Consider the following 20,802-nt stretch of genomic DNA (forward strand, 5'->3'; position numbering starts at 1 on the left):
TTTGTCAACCCCCCACTAAGCTAACAATGATTATATAGCCAATCTCATTGGGCTATACCGATATAAGCAACAATTCATAAACAGACAATTTTGACATTAGATAAGAACCATTTCTACCCTTTTATCCTGATGTAAAGATTCAGACTTTAACCCATTGACGGTTCAGGCATGTTACGCAAAATGGTCACTTAATGACCAATGACGTGCCTGACACGTCATTTCATTAAACCAATCTACGATCACTTTCTTCGCTTAAATGGTGTTGCTGTAATGCCTTGATGTTGAGGAATTCAGCAACACTGAGGTTGGCTTCAGGGACCATGTCTGGCACCTCCCCGGGGCATCAACATCCGCCATACACCGTATGGTGACGGGCGTCAACATCCGCCTTACACCCTATGGTGGCGGACGCCCGATTTAAAAGAGTTTAGAAGGTGATCAACGATCGCCTCCTAAAACTTCAATGGTGTCTCTGAAATGCCTCGATCACGAGGCATTCAGTGATAACGAACACTCACCCCAGGACGTGCTGTGACCGCCACTGCAAGTAATTTTGCCACTCGCAAGATGGCGACGCGTCCTGTAAAAAAAAAAAAAAAAAAGGAAAAAGAAGTTGGAATAGTTCGCCAGACCCTGTAGAGAACTCTGGCTCCACTTCAACCATGCAAGTCAATAGAGCCCGGCTTTCTAATCACAATGTGATTAGTAAAATATATATATATAGGGAAAAAAGCTTTAAAAAAAAAAAAAAAAAAATAATAAAAAGTGGTAACATTTAAAAAATTATTATGCATCCAGCAAAATGTCAAAAAAAAAAAAAGTCCAAAAAGAATAAAATAGTTTATAATGAGCACTGTATCTTCCCAAAAATCTTGACATGGAAAGAGTTAAAGTAAAAGCATTTCAAATACATAAGGAGTGTCTAATGAATGGTTTGATGGTGTAAAATTGGAGTGGCCGGCCTCAAAGATAGGGCATAGGCACAGACTGACCAAAATGGGGAAAAAAAGCGCACTTCCCAAATGTGGCATTTTAACCCCCAAACACCAGACCGTGCTGGTGTGGTATCACTGTACTCGGGAGATCTTGCTGAACACACATTGGGGTGTTATAAGATAGTGATGTATACCGGGAGCTGTAAATTCATACCTGAAGCCCAATTTTAGTGATAAAACCCCCCCCAAAAAAACAATAAATTACTACCACAAAGTTTGACAAAGAGTAGAAGTAGAATTGGTGCATGGAAAGGATTAACATACCAGCATTTGAAATACTTTGAGATGTCTAGTAGGGCTGCAACAGTGAATAGATAAAATCGAAAAAAATCGATTCAACTAATCGATTAATCGATTTATAAAATGAGTTTTTTCAGAGCAAATGCTCTGAAAAACTCCCCTCCTTCTATAATCCGACCTCAAATAGAGATCGGATTATAACACTAGAATCCAGAGCCCCCTTTCTGCCACCGGGTGAGGGTCTGTGCAAAACGCGCAGACACCCTCCGCTTCTCCCCTCCCCTCCCCTCCCGCTGGGGCTTCTATTACTGAACCCGGCGTCACGTGACCTTCTGGTGCGGCTTCCATCACAGAAGCCCCAACGGAAGCGGAGGGGAGAAGCAGCTGTCTGCGCGGATCGCACAGACCCCTACCGGCTTCCGTGCAGCACTGCAGGGGATTTGGATTTTAGTGCGCGATGTGCGTAACCTCCGTTACTTCACCTCACCAGTGGCGTCGCTACAGGGGGGCAAGGGGGGGCAACTGCCCCCCCTAGGTTAATCCTTGCCCCCCCTGTTGCCCCCCCTGCTAAATTTGGATCCCGTCTTTCTTTCTTTTTTTTTATTTATTTTTTTAACGGGGAGGAGAGAGAGGGTGCGGCCTGAGTAAGATTGGCAGCCAAGGCAACCAATCTTACGCAGGCCGCACCTCGAGCCCTGCTACTTACCTGTGGGAGGGTCTTCTGTACTGCATAGAGGAAGCGGAACCTAGCAGAGTTCACGTGACATCACATGACTCTGCTCCAGTCCCGCTTCCTCTGTGCTTTACCAGAAAACGCAGAGGGAGGCCGCCCCCTCTGCTGAAGTCTGTGAGCGGCATCGAGGAGCTGCAGTGCAGGTAAGGGGTGGGGAGGGAGTTTGAATGAGAATGTATGATTGAGGGAATGAATCTGTGAATGAATGAGTATATGAATGAATGAGTGTGTGTGTGTGATAGCATGGATGTGTAAGTGCTGGAACCTAGGCATGATGGGACTGTGATTGCTGTTAGCAATCACACTCCTATCATGCCAAGTCAGACAGTACATGCTGAAACCTAGCTAGCTGCCCCCCTTGTCTATGGATGCTGCCAGCAGTATGGGGTCTGCACATCACTTACAGCCATCCTGTACCAGCATGTACTGGCTGACTTGGCATGATAGGAGTGTGATTGCTAACAGCAATCACAGTCCCATCATGCCCAGGTTTCAGCATTTACTGGTTAAATGTGTAAGTGCTCAAACCTAGTAATGATGTGACTTTGATTGCTGTTAGCAATCACACTCCTATCATGCCAGGTCAGCCAGTACATGCTAAAACCTAGCTAGCTGCCCCCCTTGTGTATTGATGCTGCCAGCAGTATGGGGTCTACACATCACTTACAGCAACCCTGTACCAGCATGTACTGGCTGACCTGGCATGATAGGAGTGTGATTGCTAACAGCAATCACAGTCCCATCATGCCTAGGTACCAGCATTTACTGGTTGCCTGGGTATGATAGGAGTGTGATTGCTGTGTGGGCAGTGTGGACGGCAGGGCCGCCTTTGGGGTGCGCAACTTGTGATCTATGCATGTAATTTAGGGGGTTTTAAATATACCTTTTAATGCCGTGTTTTTATATGAATTCCAATTGATCTATACCTGCAAAGCTGGGTTTTTGCGTTATTCTGTAGATCCATATCTATATATTTCCATACATTATTTATGTATACCTGCAAATACAGTGTTTGTATGTCTTATTCAGTTGATTAATACCTGCAATGCTGTTTCCATGTATTTATTTGATCTATACCTGCAATGCTACGTTTCATATACTACTGTATACCTGCAAATACAGGATTTGTATGTCTGATTCTGTTTATTTGATATATACCTTCAGTGCTGAGATCCAGTGGCGTCTCCAGCTTTCATATTTAGGGGGGGCACATGGGGGCCAATTATAAAACGGTACATATACACTATATATATATATATATATATATATATATATATATATATATATATATATATATATATATATATACACACACACACATATACACACACACGTTAGGCAGTTATTTCTCATTCTTTAATATTAGCCCCTGCTGATGACAATATATAGAAATATTACACCCTGCTTCTGATATATATTAATATTAACCCCTGCTGCGGATATATATTGATATTAGCCCCTGCTGCGGATATATACTTATATTATACCCTGCTGCCGATATACATAAAAATTATACCCTGCTGCCGATATATATTAATATTTGACCCTGCTACCAGTATATATTAATATTAGCCCCTACTGCCAATATATATTATTAGTCCCTGCAGCCAATATATATATAAACTTAGCCCCTGCAGCCAATATATATTAATATTAGCCCCTGCTGCCGATATATATATAAATACTAGACCCTGCTGCCAATATGAATATAAATACTAGACCCTGCTGCCAATTAATATTAATATTAGCCCCTGCTAATATATGTTAATATCTCCCTCTCCCTCCCAAACTATCCTAACTACCCCCTCTCCCTCCCAATCTATCCTAACTACCCCCTCTCCCTCCCAATCTATCCTAACTACCCCCCTCTCCCTCCCAATCTATCCTAACTACCCCCTCTCCCTCCCAATCTATCCTATCTACCCCCTCTCTCCCTCCCAATGTATCCCTATCTACCTCTTCTCACTTCCTATCTACCTCTTTTCACTCTCTAACCCCCTCCTAACTTTCTACCCTCCTCCCCCCCCTTTGAAGTTCACTTACCTTGGGCTTGTAGAAGTCCAGCGGCGGGATCGCGAGGTCTCTGTCTTCCTGGTTCTGCCGCAGTGTGCGCGGCTTCATTGCTGAGCGCCGGATATGACATCATATACCGGCGCTCGGCTTGAAATGCCGGCACTGCGACCAAGGCAGAGGCCTCGCGGTCGCGGAAAAGAGTGAGAGGCGCCGAACGGTCGCTGAGAACTTATTCCTCAGCGACCGCTCGGCGCCTCTCTCTCTCTCCTCCGGATCTATTAAAAAAAAAAAAAAAAAAAAAGACGGCGTTTCTATTGGGGGGGCACACCGGGGGGCACAGCATGATTTAGGGGGGCCATGGCCCCCTCTGGCCCCGCCCCTGCCGACGCCACTGCTGAGATCACAGGTGAATTTCAGTTGATCTATCCATGCAAAGCTTGGTTTGTGTGTTAATGTGTTGATCTATACCTGCTATCGGCAACTGGGGCTAATATTAATATATATGGGCAGCAGGGGCAAAAACGCTAAGGGGGGTATTAACGACAATGCAGTGTGAAAAATTCATCCTGATGCAAACGTCTGTGACGTGGATTGTGTCCTGCTGTTTGTGTGTTTTTGGTTATCAGTGTAGCAGAGCCTGTCCTCGGGTGTGTGTATAGGTGTTGGTGTGGCAGAGCCTGTCCTGGTGTGTGTTCAGTTGTCAGTGTGGCAGAGCCTGTCCTAGGGTGTGTGTTTGGGTGTCAGTGTGTCAGAGCCTGTCTGTGTGTGTGTGTGTGGGTTTGGATGTGGGTGTGGAAGAGCCTGTCCTGATGTGTGTTCAGTTGTCAGTGTGGCAGAGCCAGTCCTGGTGTGTGTGGGTGTCTGTGTGGCAGAGCCTGTCCTGGTGTGTGTGTGTGTGTTTGGATGTGGCAAAGCCTGTCCTGATGTGTGTGGGTGTCTGTGTGGCAGAGCCTGTCCTGGTGTGTGTGTGTATGTTTGGTTGTCGGTGTCGCAGAGCCTGTCCTGGTGTGTGTGTCTGAGTGTTGGTGTGACAGAGCCTGTGTTGGTGTGTGTGTGTCTGGGTGTTGGTGTGACAGAGCCTGTGTTGGTGTGTGTGTCTGGGTGTCTGTGTGGCAGAGCCTGTCCTGGTGTACGTGTGTATGTTTGGTTGTCGGTGTCGCAGAGCCTGTCCTGGTGTGTATGTCTGAGTGTTGGTGTGACAGAGCCTGTGTTGGTGTGTGTGTGTCTGGGTGTTGGTGTGACAGAGCCTGTGTTGGTGTGTGTGTCTGGGTGTTGGTGTGACAGAGCCTGTGTTGGTGTGTGTGTTTGGTCATCTGTTCCTGGCACTTAACTTACAGTAGGAATTATGTAATTTATATTTATCCAGAGATAAAATGCCCTCCTGAAGTTGTAGTGACTTCAGGGGACAAAACGTTCAAGGCCCTGAAATCATTTATCAATCAAGTTATTTATTGTGTTATAATATTTATTTCAAGGATTAGTCGCACTCAATTGTGGCTTCAGGCTTCCCATGTTGAATGATCAAGTATTATTTTAGCCCAATAACAAAAGTATAATTCCATAGCACATTACTTTTGGAAATTATGAATGCCCCCCCAGTTTGACTGTGATATCTTGTGTGCCCCCCCTATATATTGTTTCTAGAGTCGCCACTGCACCTCACTGCCACTTCCATCTGCCCCACCAGGGGATAATATATCAACAGAAGAAAAGCAGGACAAGTAAGCAGAACTGGGTAAGGTAAGCCTGGACTATTATCTTTATTTTTATGCTCATTTGCCCTGTGTTTCTTCTGTTGATATATTAACCCCTGGTGAGGCAGGTGGAATTTTTTTGGGATCTATTAATTATGTGCATTCTTTAATTTGTGATGTCTGTAATATTTGATTTATTGTTTATATTGTCTATATATTTATATTGTATTGTGTATTTATTTTTTTGTCTGTATTTATTAACCCCCTTCAATCCCCTCCAAGTTTATCAATTCAGGTGTCCTGATTTCAGAAATACCTAATTTATATAGATTTTCCAGACTTTCCCAGCACCAGGGAGCATACTATAAGGTGTACAATTTTGTATAATTTTTATGCCTATGGCTTAACTGGTTTGGGGGTTGTGAACGGGGGCAGAAGGGTTATACTGGCTAGATGTTATGCTAGGGCAATGGGAAGTAAGTTTTTTTAATAATTTTATTATCTTTATTAATTTACATTTTTTTTAAATTTTTTTTTAATTTTTTATATATTATTTTTACACAGAAATTGTTAGAGGTCCTCCTAGGGACCTCCTGAACATGCCAGTGATGTCACAATGACATCACAGCTCACATTATAAATTTTTTTTGTATTATATATATTATTATTTTAATGATTTATTTAATATTATTTTTTAAATGAATTAACTTTTTTTTCTGCTTTTCTCTTTCAGGACGGGAGGGGGAGTGAGAGAGATGGTTTCTCACTCCCCTCCCCGCGATCCCCCTGCACCGATCACACTGTGATCTCTATGCAGGTCCTCACAGACCTGCATAGAGATCGCAGCGTCTCTGTGCCTCAGGGGATATCCTGTCCTCCGATGACCTTCTGAGTTACGTCAGCAGTGACGTAACCGGGAAGGGAATGCCCGATCGCGCGTTTGCAGCTGTGCGATCGGGCACTTTCAAGCGTAACAGCTTACCGGCTTTCATGCCGGAAGCTGTTAGTTACGGGAGATCGGGCAGCAGAAAGCCGGCGATGCCGGCTTCTGCTGCCAGGGGGGAGTCCAGGCTGTCAAACGACAGCCTGGTCTCCCGTGCAGCGGCAGGGATGTGTCCCTGACGCTGCACGAAGGGCTGGACATACTGGGACGTCCATAGGGGTTTCTTTGTGGGCTTTTTTGGACGTCCCGGGACGTCTATAGGGGAATGAAGGGGTTGAAGTATATATATTTTTATACCTATTTTAGCAATGTCAGTTTTTCTTATATCGGGGGGCATAAGACATAGTGGCATAAAGGGGCTATAAGGCGTATCAGGGGGCACAGTGGCATAAAGGGGCTATAAGGCGTATCAGGGGGCACAGTGGTATAAAGGGGCTATAAGGCATATGAGGTGGCACAGTGGCATAAAGGGGCTATAAGGCGTGTCAGGGGCACAGTGGCATCTCAGTGGCATATAAGGGTAAAAGGCTTATCAGTGGGCATAGTGGCATATCAAGGGTAAAATGCATATCAGGGGGCATGGTGGCATATTAAGGGTAAAAGGCATATCGGGGGCTATAGGGCATATCGGGGCACAGCGGCATATATGGGGCTATAAGGAATATCAGGGGGGCACAGTGGCATATACGGGAGGTATAAGGCATATTAGGGGACAGAGTGGCATATCAGTGGCATATAGGGGGCTATAAGGCATATCAGGAGGGGTATAAGGCATATCAGGGGACAGAGTGGCATATAGGAGGTATAAGGGGGCACAGTGGCATCTCTGACATATAGGAGGGTATAAGGCATATATAGGGGGTATAAGGCATTTCTGGGGGTGAGGTGTGCATAACTGGGCAAAAATAGTTTACATGAATATTTATTAGTAAAGCTTTTTTGGGGTTCTTGTTAAAATATAGCTTTAATTATTATGTCAGTAAAATAAGAAGGCAAATCGTGAAATGCCATTGTAAATCATACGTTTTTATTTTAAATAAACAAAAAATTTGCATAGTTTTTTTTTTTTACCCGATTAATCGAAAAAATTATCGGCCAACTAATCGATTATGAAAATAATCGTTAGTTGCAGCCCTAATATCTAGTTCTCAAAAATATATGGTTTGATGCAAAGATACCCGAAATACCACATGGGGCAGAATGACCAGCTTTGGGAAAAAAATTGGTTTTGAAATAGCAAAGCGCTACTTGTACCTATTGCCCAATAACTTGCAGAAAAACATAATAACATTGTGTATTTCTAAACTCAGGACAAATAGTAGAATCTATTTAGCAGGTTTTTTTCATTAGTTTGTGCAGATGAGTAAAATATTTTTCGGTTAAAAGCCAGAAAATTAGTTTTTTCATATTTTTTATGGGAAATTAGATAATATGATCAAAACAATGGTATCTGAAAAAAACAATATATAAAACTTGTGTGGGTACACTAAATGAGTGAGGAGAAAATTACATCTAAACACGAGCACCGCAAAAGTGTTTGGTCCCAAAGGGTATAAAAGGTAAAAAAACAGCCTGGGTCCTTAAGGGGTCTCTCTCAGCAAAGTAAAACTTCTTTAACCCCTTCGCGACCTTTGCCGGTTCAGGACCGTCATAACAAGAAGGTCACTAAATGACCTTTGACGGTCCTGAACCGTCAAAAAATTAAATAAGCTTAGAAAGTGATCAAGGATCACTTTCTTCGCTTAAACGGCCTTGCTGCAATGCCTCGATGTCGAGGCATTCAGCAAGGCCGAGATCGGCATCGGGGGCCATGTCTGGCCCCTCCCCGGGGCGTCAACAGCCGCCATACATTGTATGGCGGCGGACGCCCGTTTTAAAAGCGTTTAGGAGGCGATCAACGATCGCCTCCTAAACTTAAATGGTGTCGCTGGAATGCCTCGATCAGGAGGCATCCAGCGACACCAAACACTTACCTCTGGGTGGGCTGTGACCGCTCCGGAGAGCGGTCACAGCCGCCGCTGCCGGTGATCTTCGCCATCAAGCAAGATGGCGGCGGCCCGGGAAATAAAACAATAAAGACGAAAAAGTTCGCTAGAGGGTCTCCAGACCCTCTAGAGAACTGGCTCCACTTGCTGGTTGAATACAGGTACTGCATTCAACCAAGCAAGTCAATGGAGCCCAGCTTTCTAATCACTATGTGATTAGTAAAATATTCAAAAAAAATAAAATAAATAAAAAATGGAAAAAAAAATTTAAAAAAAATGTGCTAACATTTAAAAATAATTATGCAGTGATGTCACTAGATGAACCATCCAGTACCAGCAAAATGTGTAAAAAAAAATATAAAAAAAGTATTAAAAAAATAAAATAAAATTAAAAAATAAAAAGTTTATTATTTTGAGCAAGTGCTAAAATTTCTCAAAAATCTCAACAAAGAGTTAAAATAAAAGCACTTCAAATACCCAAGGGGTGTCTAATATATAAAAAAAATGGCTGATGGGGTAAATTGGAGTGGCCTAGCTCAAAGATAGGGCATAGGTACAGACTGACCAAAATGGAGAAAAAAAAGCGCACTTCCCAAATGTGGCATTTTAAATCTGAAACAACCCGACAAACCCATGCATGCCGGGTATCACTGCACTCAGGAGATGTTCCTGAACACACATTGGCATGTTGTTTGACAGTGGCATATACCAGGACCTGTATATCTATAACTAAAGTACAATTTGTGTGAAAAAAAAATAAAAAAAATTACTATTACAAAGTTTGACAAAGTGTAGTTCTATAATTGGTGCATAGAAAGGGTTAAAATAACAGCATTTGGAATACCCTGGGGTGTCTAGTTTTCAAAAATATATGGTTTGAATGGGTTAAATTGAGTTAACCGGCTTCAAAGATATTCCAAAGAGGAGAGGGAGGCACAATGACCAAATGACCACCTGAATTACGCATGCCCCAAAAGTAGCCTTTTACCAGCCAAACAATCGGACAAACCCATGCATGTGGGGTATCGCTGTACTCAGGAGATGTTGCTGAACACATATTGGGGTGTTGTTTGACAGTGACATATACCAGCACCTGTATATCTATAACTAAAGTACAATTTGTGTGGAAAAAAAAAGAAAAAAAATTACTATTACAAAGTTTGAAAAAGTGTAGTTGTATAATTGGTGCATGGAAAGGGTTAAAATAACAGCATTTGGAATACCCTGGGGTGTCTAGTTTTCAAAAATATATGGTTTGAATGGGTTAAATTGAGTTAACCAGCTTCAAAGATGTTCCAAAGAGGAGATGGAGGCAGACTGACCAGATTTGTTAAAAAAGATTTGGAAATCATAAAACGCTGCTTGTACTTATTGCCCTATAACTTACAAAAAACAGCAAAAAAACATAAAAACATTGGGTATTTCTAAACTCAGGACAAGTAGTAGAATCTATTTAGCTAGTTTTTTTACTTGCTTTTTTAGGTGAGTAAAAGATTTTTCAAATAAAAGTCATAAAATGTGTTTTTTTTTCAATTTTGCACCATGTTTTTTTTATTTTTTTTATAGTAAATAAGATGATACGATCAAAATAATGGTATCTGAAGAAAGCCCATCTTGTCCTGAAAAAAACAATATATAACTTATGTGGGTACACTAAATGGGTGAGGAGAAAATTACAGCTGAACACAAGCACCACAAAAGTGTCAAAACAGCCTAGGTCCCACAGGGTACAAAACGAAAAATGAGCCCGGTCCTTAAGGGGTTAAATGACATTTAAGTCGGTCCCTAGTTTTAGATTCTGACCTCTTCTAACATGTCTCCACCTTTAAAATAAACTTTCTTGGACAATGTAATTCTCTTTCCTACAAGCTATACATTGACAGCAGTGTAGGTGGAATGTCACCTTAAGATACTTTTTTTTAGTATTTAGGAGAGTTGTATGATGCTGCCACTATGTTTACAAAATGGTTTGGAAATGCAAATTTCAGACATTACACATACACTCAAAGTGTAGTATTTCTAAGTCCAGGGATAGCAGCAGACTTTGGGCTTTGGTGGTGTTAGCAATCTGTATAATATTCATAAATATGATCTTGTTTTTCAGAACAGTTGTCTCCCCAGGAACTAGGTTACTGCCTAGCAGAGAACTTATAAATATAAAAGATAAAAGATACAACAGTCTTTATAATGCTTGGAAACTTAGTTTTACAACAAATGTGATTTATATGAAAACAGTTGGGCCAATAAACATGAACAGTAACAAAATAACAGGACAGAATCAAAGAGGTTGCCAAAAAAGCGCCAAGTTTTCCTTTCATCCATTTGACTGCAATTATAAAAACACACAAACAAGTAAAAATAATAATTAAAAAAAATAAATAAATATATTATATATATATTCTAACCTGGAAGATAATGGGCCAAAAGGAGTGCGGAAGCAGGATGCCCCCCTTTGTCTTCTCTTTCTGAATGCTTGTTCAGCTAATTTAGCTTCTGATGTAGGGTCAATCCTCCAAAATGAACCTTTCCCAGGCTCCTCTTGGGAGCGTGGTACTTTAACAAAGTATCTGTTCAAAGAGAGGTTATGACGAATGGAGTTCTGTGGAAAAAAAAAAAATATATATATTTTTTTTTTTAAATAAAACATAAGCATGAGAATCTGAAAAGATGATGGTCTTGTTTTTCAAAATGAACACAAATAAACATCCGGTATCCCAGGCAGCCTCCTCAAAAAATAATTTATATTAAAGCACTTTGTAGGTATTTTAATGGGTATTCACTAAACCTGTAGAAGAAAAATGATAATAATATATATATATATACACACACACATACATATATACACACACACACATTTAGGCGACACCTCATATAACAATATTTAGCAGAGATCATCTAGGAAGAAGTTAGTAAAAATATAGATCTGGGTGTGGCTGTAGATGTGATTTATCTGGACTTTGCTAAGGCATTTGATACAGTGCCACATAAAAGGTTACTCTACAAATTAACAGAAATAGGCTTAGGGGCAAATGTCTGTATGTGGATTAGGGCTGCAACTAACGATTATTTTCATAATCGATTAGTTGGCCGATTATTTTTTTAATTTATTTAAAATAATTTAATAAACAAATGATGTTAAAAACAAACAGCAGAATAAAAAAATTTCCCAACCTGTCCCCCCACCCCAGTTATGCACATTTGAGCCCAGGCTTGCCACACTGCCTCCCACATATGACACATACCCCCAGATATGCCACACTGCCCTCCCCACATATGCCACTCCACCCCCAGATATGCCTTATACTCCCCCGATATATCACTCCGTCCTCCCCAGATATCTCATAGTCCCCTCATAGATTCACAGACCCGTTCACAGCATACTGACAAAAATACTTTTAAACATAAGTATTTTATAGATTAATCTTCACTGCCCCCAGGATTTAGATTCCCCTTAGTTTGCCCCCCCCATTTACCTCTAACTGCACCTTAAGTTAACTTTATTAAATTAAATTAACCCTCAGTCCTCATTAAATTAACCCCAAACACCCCATTAACCACAACTGCCCCTAAATTAACCCTAAACACCCCATTAACCATAGCTGCCCCTAAATTAACCCTAAACACCCTATTAACCACAACTGCCCCTAAATTAACTTTCAGCAGCCCAAATATAAATGTTATACTCACAGTTAGATGAGTGTCTTAGCCATGTGGGCCTGGGAGAAAGGAAGGGGCGGGACCAGTTGTCAGTTACTGCAGGGAGGGACTGGTAAGTAGTAACCGCTGCTGTGAGTCTCACTGAAACGGATTATAAAACGAGGGGTATTTTTCAGTGCACGTGCTCTGAAAAAACCCTAATTTTATAATCGATAAAAATCGATTGAAAACTAATCTATAATGAAATTCATTTGGCAACGACTTTCATTATCGATTAGTTGTTGCAGCCCTAATGTGGATCAGAAATTGGCTAAAAGATAGAATGCAGGGAGTTGTTGTGAATGGATGTCTCTCAGCCTGTACGCAGGTATTAAGCAGAGTGCCTCAGGGGTCTGTCCTTGGTCCTCTTCTTTTTAATTTATTTATAAAATGATCTCCCAAGCTGCATTGAGAGCCATGTCACAGTTTTGGCCGATGACACAAAATTAGGCCGGGTAGTTTAGACTAATCTTGATGTTTCTTCTTTGCAGGAAGATTTAGACAGAGTTGGGGACTGGGCGTGCAAGTGGCAGATGAGGTTCAATATAGAGAAATGCAAAGTTATGCATTATGATAAAACTAATAAAAATGCAACCTATTCTTTAAATAGAATATCCTTGGGGGAAAACCAATGAGAAGGATTTAGGAATAACAGTTGACAACAGACTTGACAACAGTGCACAATGCCAGCAGCAGCTGCGAGGGCCAATAAGGTTTGGGCATGCATAAAAAGAGGTATTGATTCAAGGGAGGAGGATATTATCTCGCCTCTTTACAGGTCATTGGTAAGACCTCACTTGGAATACGTGGTACAATTCTGGGCACCGGTCCTTAAAAAGGATATTATGGAATTGGGGGATTGGGAAATACTAGTTATGAATAGAGACTAAAAAAGTTAAAATTATATACGCTAGAAAAACAGCGTCTCAGAGGGGATATGATAACATTATATAATTAAACGCAGGACCAATATAAAGAGGTCTTCAGTGACCTCTTCATTAACAGAAATGTACAAAGAACAAGAGGTCACCCTCTGAGACTGGAAGAGCGCAGGTTTCATAGACAACAAAAGGAAGGGATTCTTTACAATGAGGACAATAAAAAGGTATGGAATTCACTGCCAAGGGAGGTGGTGTTATCAAATACACTAGATGCCTTCAAAAAGGGGTCTGGATATTTTTTTTTATTTTTTTTATTTTTTTAAGAACGGCATGACATACAGGGCTATTAATAGAATAACATTAATATTTTAGAGCTTCTTGATCCAAGGAGAAATCCGATTGCCTTTTGGAGTCAAGAAGGAATTGTTTTCCCCTGATGGCAGAATTCGAAGTAGCTTAATTAGGGTTTTTTTCTTTTCTTTTGGATCAAGAATAGGAAGGTTAGGTAGAAGGGTTGAACTTGATGGACTTAATTCATAAGGTTGAAAAAAGACCTATGTAACGTTTCCACTATGTATTAAATCTGAGGTAAAACATTACAGACTACTGTTTAGGATGGCCATGCACCTGGGTTTAAATGCCCAGAAGATCTAATGCTTACCTATCTGCAAATAAATAATTTTAAAAAGCAGATGCTCACTACTGGAAGAGAGGGCAAATAAAGTAATTATTACAATAGTGCCTCGGTTAACCCGACTCCTGTTTTTATGAGGTATCACAACATTTCCAACATGTGGCACAACTCCTGACAACAGGGGCTGCAAACACAAAAACTATGCCCTTGAAAAAAATCTTTTTTTATAGTAAGGATGGTCTCAGGAGATGCTAAAATACAAGTAACTACAGTACACCTGTTTCTGGGTTAGGATTAAATGAGTTAATTTTAGGTTGACAGATTCATTATGGTTGTTCAAAAATATAGCCCCACAATTAACCCAACAACTTTCACCTGAGAGATAAAGCCAGGCTTTTTTATTTTTGGGAGTTCTGACAACCACCACTTGTATTTGTAGCGTCAGAAAATTATATTTCATGGGAAACATCCATGATGGTCTCACCTGCCAGCCCTTGTCAGCAGATCTGTAGTAAGGGTAATGCTTTGTAATATGGGCATATATTCCGCTCAGAGTAAGCTGACGATCTTGGGCAGACGAGATGGCTTGAACGATCAGCTGAGCATATGAAAATGGAGGCTTCGCATCATCCTGCATGGAAATTAAAGTGATGTCACAAATAAATAGATATGACCAACCTGACAAAATCCCCTGCGGAGCATGAACCCAACAATTAAGTCACGGAAACGACTACAAAAGACCTTCATTAGTAATCTCAAGTTTGACAAACAATGCGAAATGTTTACCTATCTTAGAGAAAACTTAACTATGTTATGATGATGGAGTTCTGATACAAACATTGCCTATGTACCTTTGGACTGTCTTCTTTACATGAGTCTGCTTGGTTATCTTTCACGGCCTTTGCTGCATATTCTGCTGCTAACTGAAGATCTGAAGCAATTTTGTTGTTGAAACGGTAGCCAGATGACCCAGCTCCACGTGGGCTGGCAGGGCAGGAGTTAGGAACACTGGGAAAAGGGAAAACAGCTGTAACTTAGGTAATATTGCAAAAATAAATAAAAATAAAACCCACAAAACAATGTGTCATTTTGCAATGACTGGTATTCTCTGTCATTCTCCACATCTGGTGTAATTTATCCAAAAGAAAAGGCCAATCAAGTGACATTTACAGTACTAACAAATCCCTATTTTGTCAAATACGGGAGCCTCCGTTTCAGTTTTAAAATACTGTTTTGCTATAACTAAACAATCTGTTAAAACAGGGCTCGACAAATCCGAGGCCTAGGTTTTGTCAGCCTCTTGTGGATGTAAGAGGCTGAGTAACCACTCCCACGGAGTGATCCTGTAGGCTGAAACCGCGGTTGCTGCAAAACCAGCAATCGTGTTATCAGCTGCCACAGGCAGCTTCAGGGAAGGGGGTTGTGTGTTGATTGGTTCCCCACACAAGTGTGGGGACCTGACCCAACACCCCCCTGCTGCCTGATCGCTCCATGAGGGCGACAGTGCAGCGTTAACCCCTTCAATGCCACACTTGTGTATGACACATTCGTGGCATTGCAGGGGTTAACATTTTTCCCCACAAGCTTGTGGGGACTAAATATCAGTCAATGCTGTGCTCCAATGGAACATCAGCATCGAAAGAGTTAAAAAAATAATAATTTAATAATAAAAAAAAACCAGCACTGACCTGAAAGTCCAGGGTGCTTCCAGGTCAAACGCTGTGAGTTTAGTAAGTGGGCTGATGATGATCCGATCACTCCTGACCAACTGTTAGTTTAAAAAAATCCTGGCTCCTAACTTTTTTACCTGGCGCCTAGATTCACAACAAATTTGTCAAGCCCTGTGTTAAAATTAGTACAAAGAGGTCAGAATCCAACAATAATCCCACAGAGCCAGTATAGTATTAGCAAACTACATACATCTATCTATAAGTCATTTGTTAACACAACAAAATGCCACATAAGTGGAAACATGTCAAGGGGGAAAATATGGTGGTAAAAGAAGCCTTGGCAGAATTTCATTATGCACCTATAATGGTATAAAGACTCTGATTAATATTAACGTACAAATATTCTGCTCTGTACATCATACAAATGTACTAATCATTAAGAAACAGACTCATTTTTTATATGTCTTGCAAGGCCAATTCATACCTACACTAACAGAGAAATTTGTAACCAAGCATTTTAGGGAATGCACACTGTGGTGAAAACCTTTTATTCTGCAGTAACGCACACAGCTTTAATAAAGCACTATTCCATATAGACAGAAGTGCCCATAACACTTGTTCCTTACCTCAGAGTCCCTGTAGGCGATGGGAGGGGACTGATAAGGCTTCGTATATCAGGCTCAGGGATATGAATTTTCAAAGGCGAAATGCGAGGATAAACAGGAGCTGGTATAGCAGGTTTCACTTCCTCCTGATAGAGGGATGTAAACTGCATCTTAATGACTGTGCTAGGAAATCGGAATGTGCACCTATGAAACATAAGAGTAGTAAGGTTATTATGCAGAAAGCTAACAGACTTAGTTTTTGGTAATCCTTTGATTAAAACACATAGTATGCCCACTCGACACTCAAAACTTTAAAATGATTGTTAACCAGATTAGACTCATAAAAAGGCACAAACTGAATTATCAAGGCTAAAATAAAAAGCACGATTAGCTTATGTATTTTTTAACATATGTATAAAATGTGATTGGACCATGTGATTGTGTGTATTAGTTTGTGTGTACATGAGCGTAGCATGTTAGTGTGTATTATTGGAAGCTTTTAGAAACAGCAGTAACTCATCCATAAAGTGCAAAACTTCATTAAGTCACAAAGCCGGGTCACCGAGTGCAGAGGTACATGGTGCGTACAAGTTGCCAATGCTCTGGTGATTCCATACCTGAAGAGTTCCAAACTTCCACTGGCATTAATATCAGCTAGGGCTGCAACTAACGATTATTTTAATAATCGATTAGTTGGCCGATTATTTTTTCGATTAATCGGATAAAAAAAACCAATATGCAAATTTTGTTTATTTTAAATAATTTAATGAACTGGATGTTAAAAAAACAACTTCAAATTTACATTAACATTCTTATTTTGTTATGATGTAATAAAAAACAATATTTTCAAAGAACAAGAACCCAAACACAATATTTATGAAACAAAATAACCCCAAACATTCTGAAAAGAGGTGGACTATTACTGTTCAAGAAACTTTGCCCCAGCCCTGGAACTTTGCACCCAGCCCTGGCACTTTGCACCCAGCACTGTGCCCCTGCACCCAGTCTCCAACTCTGCCCTGCACCCAGCCCTGCCCCCACATTCTGCCCTGCCTACACACTCACACCATGCACCCACTCTGCCCTGCACCCACACCCTGCCCTGCATCCCCACCCCCACTCTGCCCTGCACCCAGTCTCCCACTCTGCCCTGCACCCACACTCACACCCTGCACCCAGTCTCCTGCCCTGCCCCCACACTCACACCCTGCCCTTCCCCCCCACCCCCACTCTGCCCTGCACCCAGTCTCCCACTCTGCCCTGCACCCACACTCACACCCTGCATCCCCACCCCCACTCTGCCCTGCACCCAGTCTCCTGCCCTGCCCCCACACTCACACCCTGCCCCCTCACCCCCACTCTGCCCTGCACTCAGTCTCCTACCCTGCACCCCCACCCTGCCCTGCACCCACACTCACACCCGGCATCCCCTGAAACCCCACCCCGCCGTGGACCCCCACCCCCGCGAATCGCTCTGTGCGAATGGAGCCACTCGCACAGAGCGAATCGCACAGAGCCACTCGCACAGAGCGAATCGCTCTGTGCGAATGGAGCCACTCGCACAGAGCGATTCGCACATAGACATGAAGAATACTTACCTCCGGAACGTGTCACATCCGTCACGTAACTAAAAGAAGGCGGAGACTGCAGAGCGTGTAGCAGAAGCGGGGAACGCTCGCGGAGGTAAGTAAAAGGAGCCGAGTGCTCCAACAACGAATCGATCACTCGATTAATCGATAACGGAAATCGTCGACAACGATTTCCGTTATCGATTTTATCGATTCGTTGTTTCAGCCCTAATATCAGCACAAAAAAATTGCATGGTGAGAGCTTCGCAGAATGAGTTTCCATGGCCGAGCAGCTGCATGTGAGCCTTACATCACCAAATACAAAGCCAAGCGTCTGTGGATTGAAGAATCACGGTTCTCCGTTTGGCCGCCTAATAAGCAAGTCTGGGTTTGGCAGATGTCAGGAGAACATTACCTGTCTGACTGCATTGTGCTGTTTGGTGAACGAGGGATAATGGTATGTGGTGACACTAAAGATAGACTCCTCCGTACCAGGACTCCAAACAGTTTGGAGGTATTAGGATACCTGAGACAAGGTCGTTCTTGAGCTTCTGCAGAACCTTGTAGATCAGAGAAAAGGGAGGGAAAATGTAGGCAAGCCGGAAAGTGGTTTCTCAATGATGCAGGGCATTTTCCAACGCAAGCAACTCCAGGCAGTTGGAAGGAAGGAGTTGAACAGCCAGAGGCCGAAGACCTTGAACAAATCTGTCTTGACATGTAGCTCCCCATCCTCTGATGTTTGCGTTGGTGGTGAGGAGTTCCTTGGCTAATAAGGACCACCTTCTCACTGCAGCTACGGTGTCCCTTTGAAGCCACCAGGTGAGAGATGCTCTGACATTGAGATGGAGGGAGATGGACGAGCTGGTCCAAAGCGAACAGGGGGTGTTTCTCAGGGATTGGGCTAGTGAAGGGAAACAGCAAGTTCTACTTCCCGAGAGCTTCTTTTCCCTGCCGATCCCTGGTGACACTAAAGATAGACTCCTCCGTACCTGAGATAGGGCAGGACTCCAAACACTTAGAAGCCCCTCCCCTCCCAGATAGCTTCAGTGAAAAACAAAGACCACACAGGGAACAAATATGATGCAAAAAAAAAAAAAAAAAAAAAAAAAAAAAAAAAAAAAAAACTTTATTCAAAGGAAGGGAGGAAACAAACGTGTCACCAGGGATCGGCAGGAAAAAGAAGCTCTCATAAAAAAACATTGAGAAAAAAAAAAATGAACCCCAGGACTTTATGACCAAAAAGCGAGTCTTCCTGAGCCATCTTATCAAGTCTGTAATGCTGGGCAAAGGTATGGATATTCCCGCAAGTAGCCGTCTTACAGATCTGTTCAGGAGAGATGAGACACCTTTCAGCCCAGGGGGTGGAGACTGCTCAAGTAGAGTGGGCCTGGAACCCAGCAGGTAAAGACTGGCCGGCTGCAGGAGTATGCCAGGCTGATGGTCGACACAATCCACTTAGCGATGGAGTGCTTGGAAATGTTCACACCTCTGTGGCCGGATGAGGCCCCAAACAGGTGAGAGGACTTCCGCAGGGGCAGAGTCCGTTCCAGATAAATGGCAGAGTATGTAGAGCCTTTTCTTCAGATGATCGGGGAGATGGAAAAAGTTGGCAACACAATCTCCTGGTTCTTGTGGAAGGCCAACTGCACCTTGGACGTAAATCCTGGAGGCAGAGAGAGCACAACCTTATGAGGGGAAAAAAAGCAGAAACGGTTCTTTCATAGACAGAGCTGGAAGTTCTAGCAGAGGTAATGGCCACCAAAAAGGCAGTCTTCAGAGACAACACATGTAGGGATACAGACTGAAGAAGCTCAAAAAGGCGGCAACAAGAGTCTTCAAAGGACGAGATTAAGGTCCCAGGGAACCATCTTGGTGACAGGACAAGGTCATATACAGACGATGGCTTTAGAAAAATGTCTGACGACCGGTAACTAGACGAGATCAAATCCAAGTAAGATCTTAGTATACCTGAGGGAGGTAACCACCTTCCTACTGCGAAGAATAGTCTGAGCCACTGGAAGAGAGAAGCCCTGAGCCCTCGGAATGTTACGTTCAACCTCCAGGCCATCAGCTGGAAGATCTCCGGGTTTGGGTGTAGAAACTGGCCCCGATGAAGAAGGTCTCTCCGAGCAGGGAGCCTCAGGGGGTTTATTGAACTGAGGTTGATCAAGTCTGTATACCAGACACGCTTTGGCCAGTTTGGAGCTATTAGGATACCTGAGACGAGGTCGTTCTTGATCTTCCACAGAACCTTGTAGATCAGAGAAAAGGGAGGGAAAATGTAGGCAAGCCGGAAAGTGGTTTCTCAATGATGCAGGGCATTTTCCACCGCAAGCAACTCCAGGCGGTTGGAAGGAAGGAGTTGAACAGCCAGAGGCCGAAGACCTTGAACAAATCTGTCTTGACATGTAGCTCCCCATCCTCTGATGTTTGCGTCAGTGGTGAGGAGTTCCTTGGCTAATAAGGACCACCTTCTCCCTGCAGCTACGGTGTCCCTTTGAAGCCACCAGGTGAGAGATGCTCGGACATTGAGATGGAGGGAGATGCACGAGCTGGTCCAAAGCGAACAGGTTTCCATTTAAATCATGAAGAATAAAAGTTCTGGAGAATCCTCATATGGGCAAGGGCCCAAGGAACTTTGTGGAGGCCATTCTGCCCAGCAGGGACATACACGTCCTTCCGAAGCTTCTGCACACAGAGAGAACACTGCGAACACATCCCGTTGATCTTGGAAGGTGAAAGAAAGGCCTTCCCTGAGCGAGAATCCAGACACAGGCCCAGGAACACAGTCTGCTGAGAGGGAATGGTGCTGGACTTGTTCCAATTCAGAATCCAAGCAAGCTCCTGCAAGGTGTTGATCAGTCTGGAAAGGTGAGACTGTAGAACAGGAGCCGAACAGGTAAGGTAAGGAATAACCGAAATCCCCTGAAGTCTGAAATAAACCGCCACTACTGCCAGGAGTTTTGTGAAGACTCTGGGAGCTGCTGTTTCAGGACCAAATGGAAGGGCCTGAAACTGGAAATGCTGGATCCTCAAACCCTGAGGAATGGCTAAGAGCAGAAATTGTTGATGAGACAGATGGATAGGAACGTGAAAATAAGCATCCTTGAGGTCTATAGAGACCATGAAGTTGTGGAGGCATAAG

The 20,802-nt window shown here is 42.7% G+C and overlaps 1 protein-coding gene across 1 annotated transcript in view; it reads right to left on the reverse strand.

Annotated features, from left to right (window-relative positions):
• Positions 1-20,802, reverse strand: part of LOC149290671 (forkhead box protein K1-like) — a 41,884-nt gene that overhangs the window by 10,463 nt on the left and 10,619 nt on the right. Inside the window, exons 2-5 of the mRNA XM_089488457.1 lie at positions 16,111-16,293; positions 14,666-14,822; positions 14,299-14,445; positions 11,009-11,202 (exon numbers count right to left, since the gene is read on the reverse strand). Of these exons, the coding sequence (XP_089344583.1) occupies positions 11,009-11,202; positions 14,299-14,445; positions 14,666-14,822; positions 16,111-16,293 (681 nt within the window). The remainder of the gene's footprint in view (positions 1-11,008; positions 11,203-14,298; positions 14,446-14,665; positions 14,823-16,110; positions 16,294-20,802) is intronic.

The sequence above is a fragment of the Sceloporus occidentalis genome, unplaced genomic scaffold (assembly GCF_023333645.1).
Source record: "Sceloporus occidentalis isolate IW3139 unplaced genomic scaffold, rSceOcc1.0.p SCAF_38, whole genome shotgun sequence".
Lineage (NCBI taxonomy): Eukaryota > Metazoa > Chordata > Lepidosauria > Squamata > Phrynosomatidae > Sceloporus > Sceloporus occidentalis.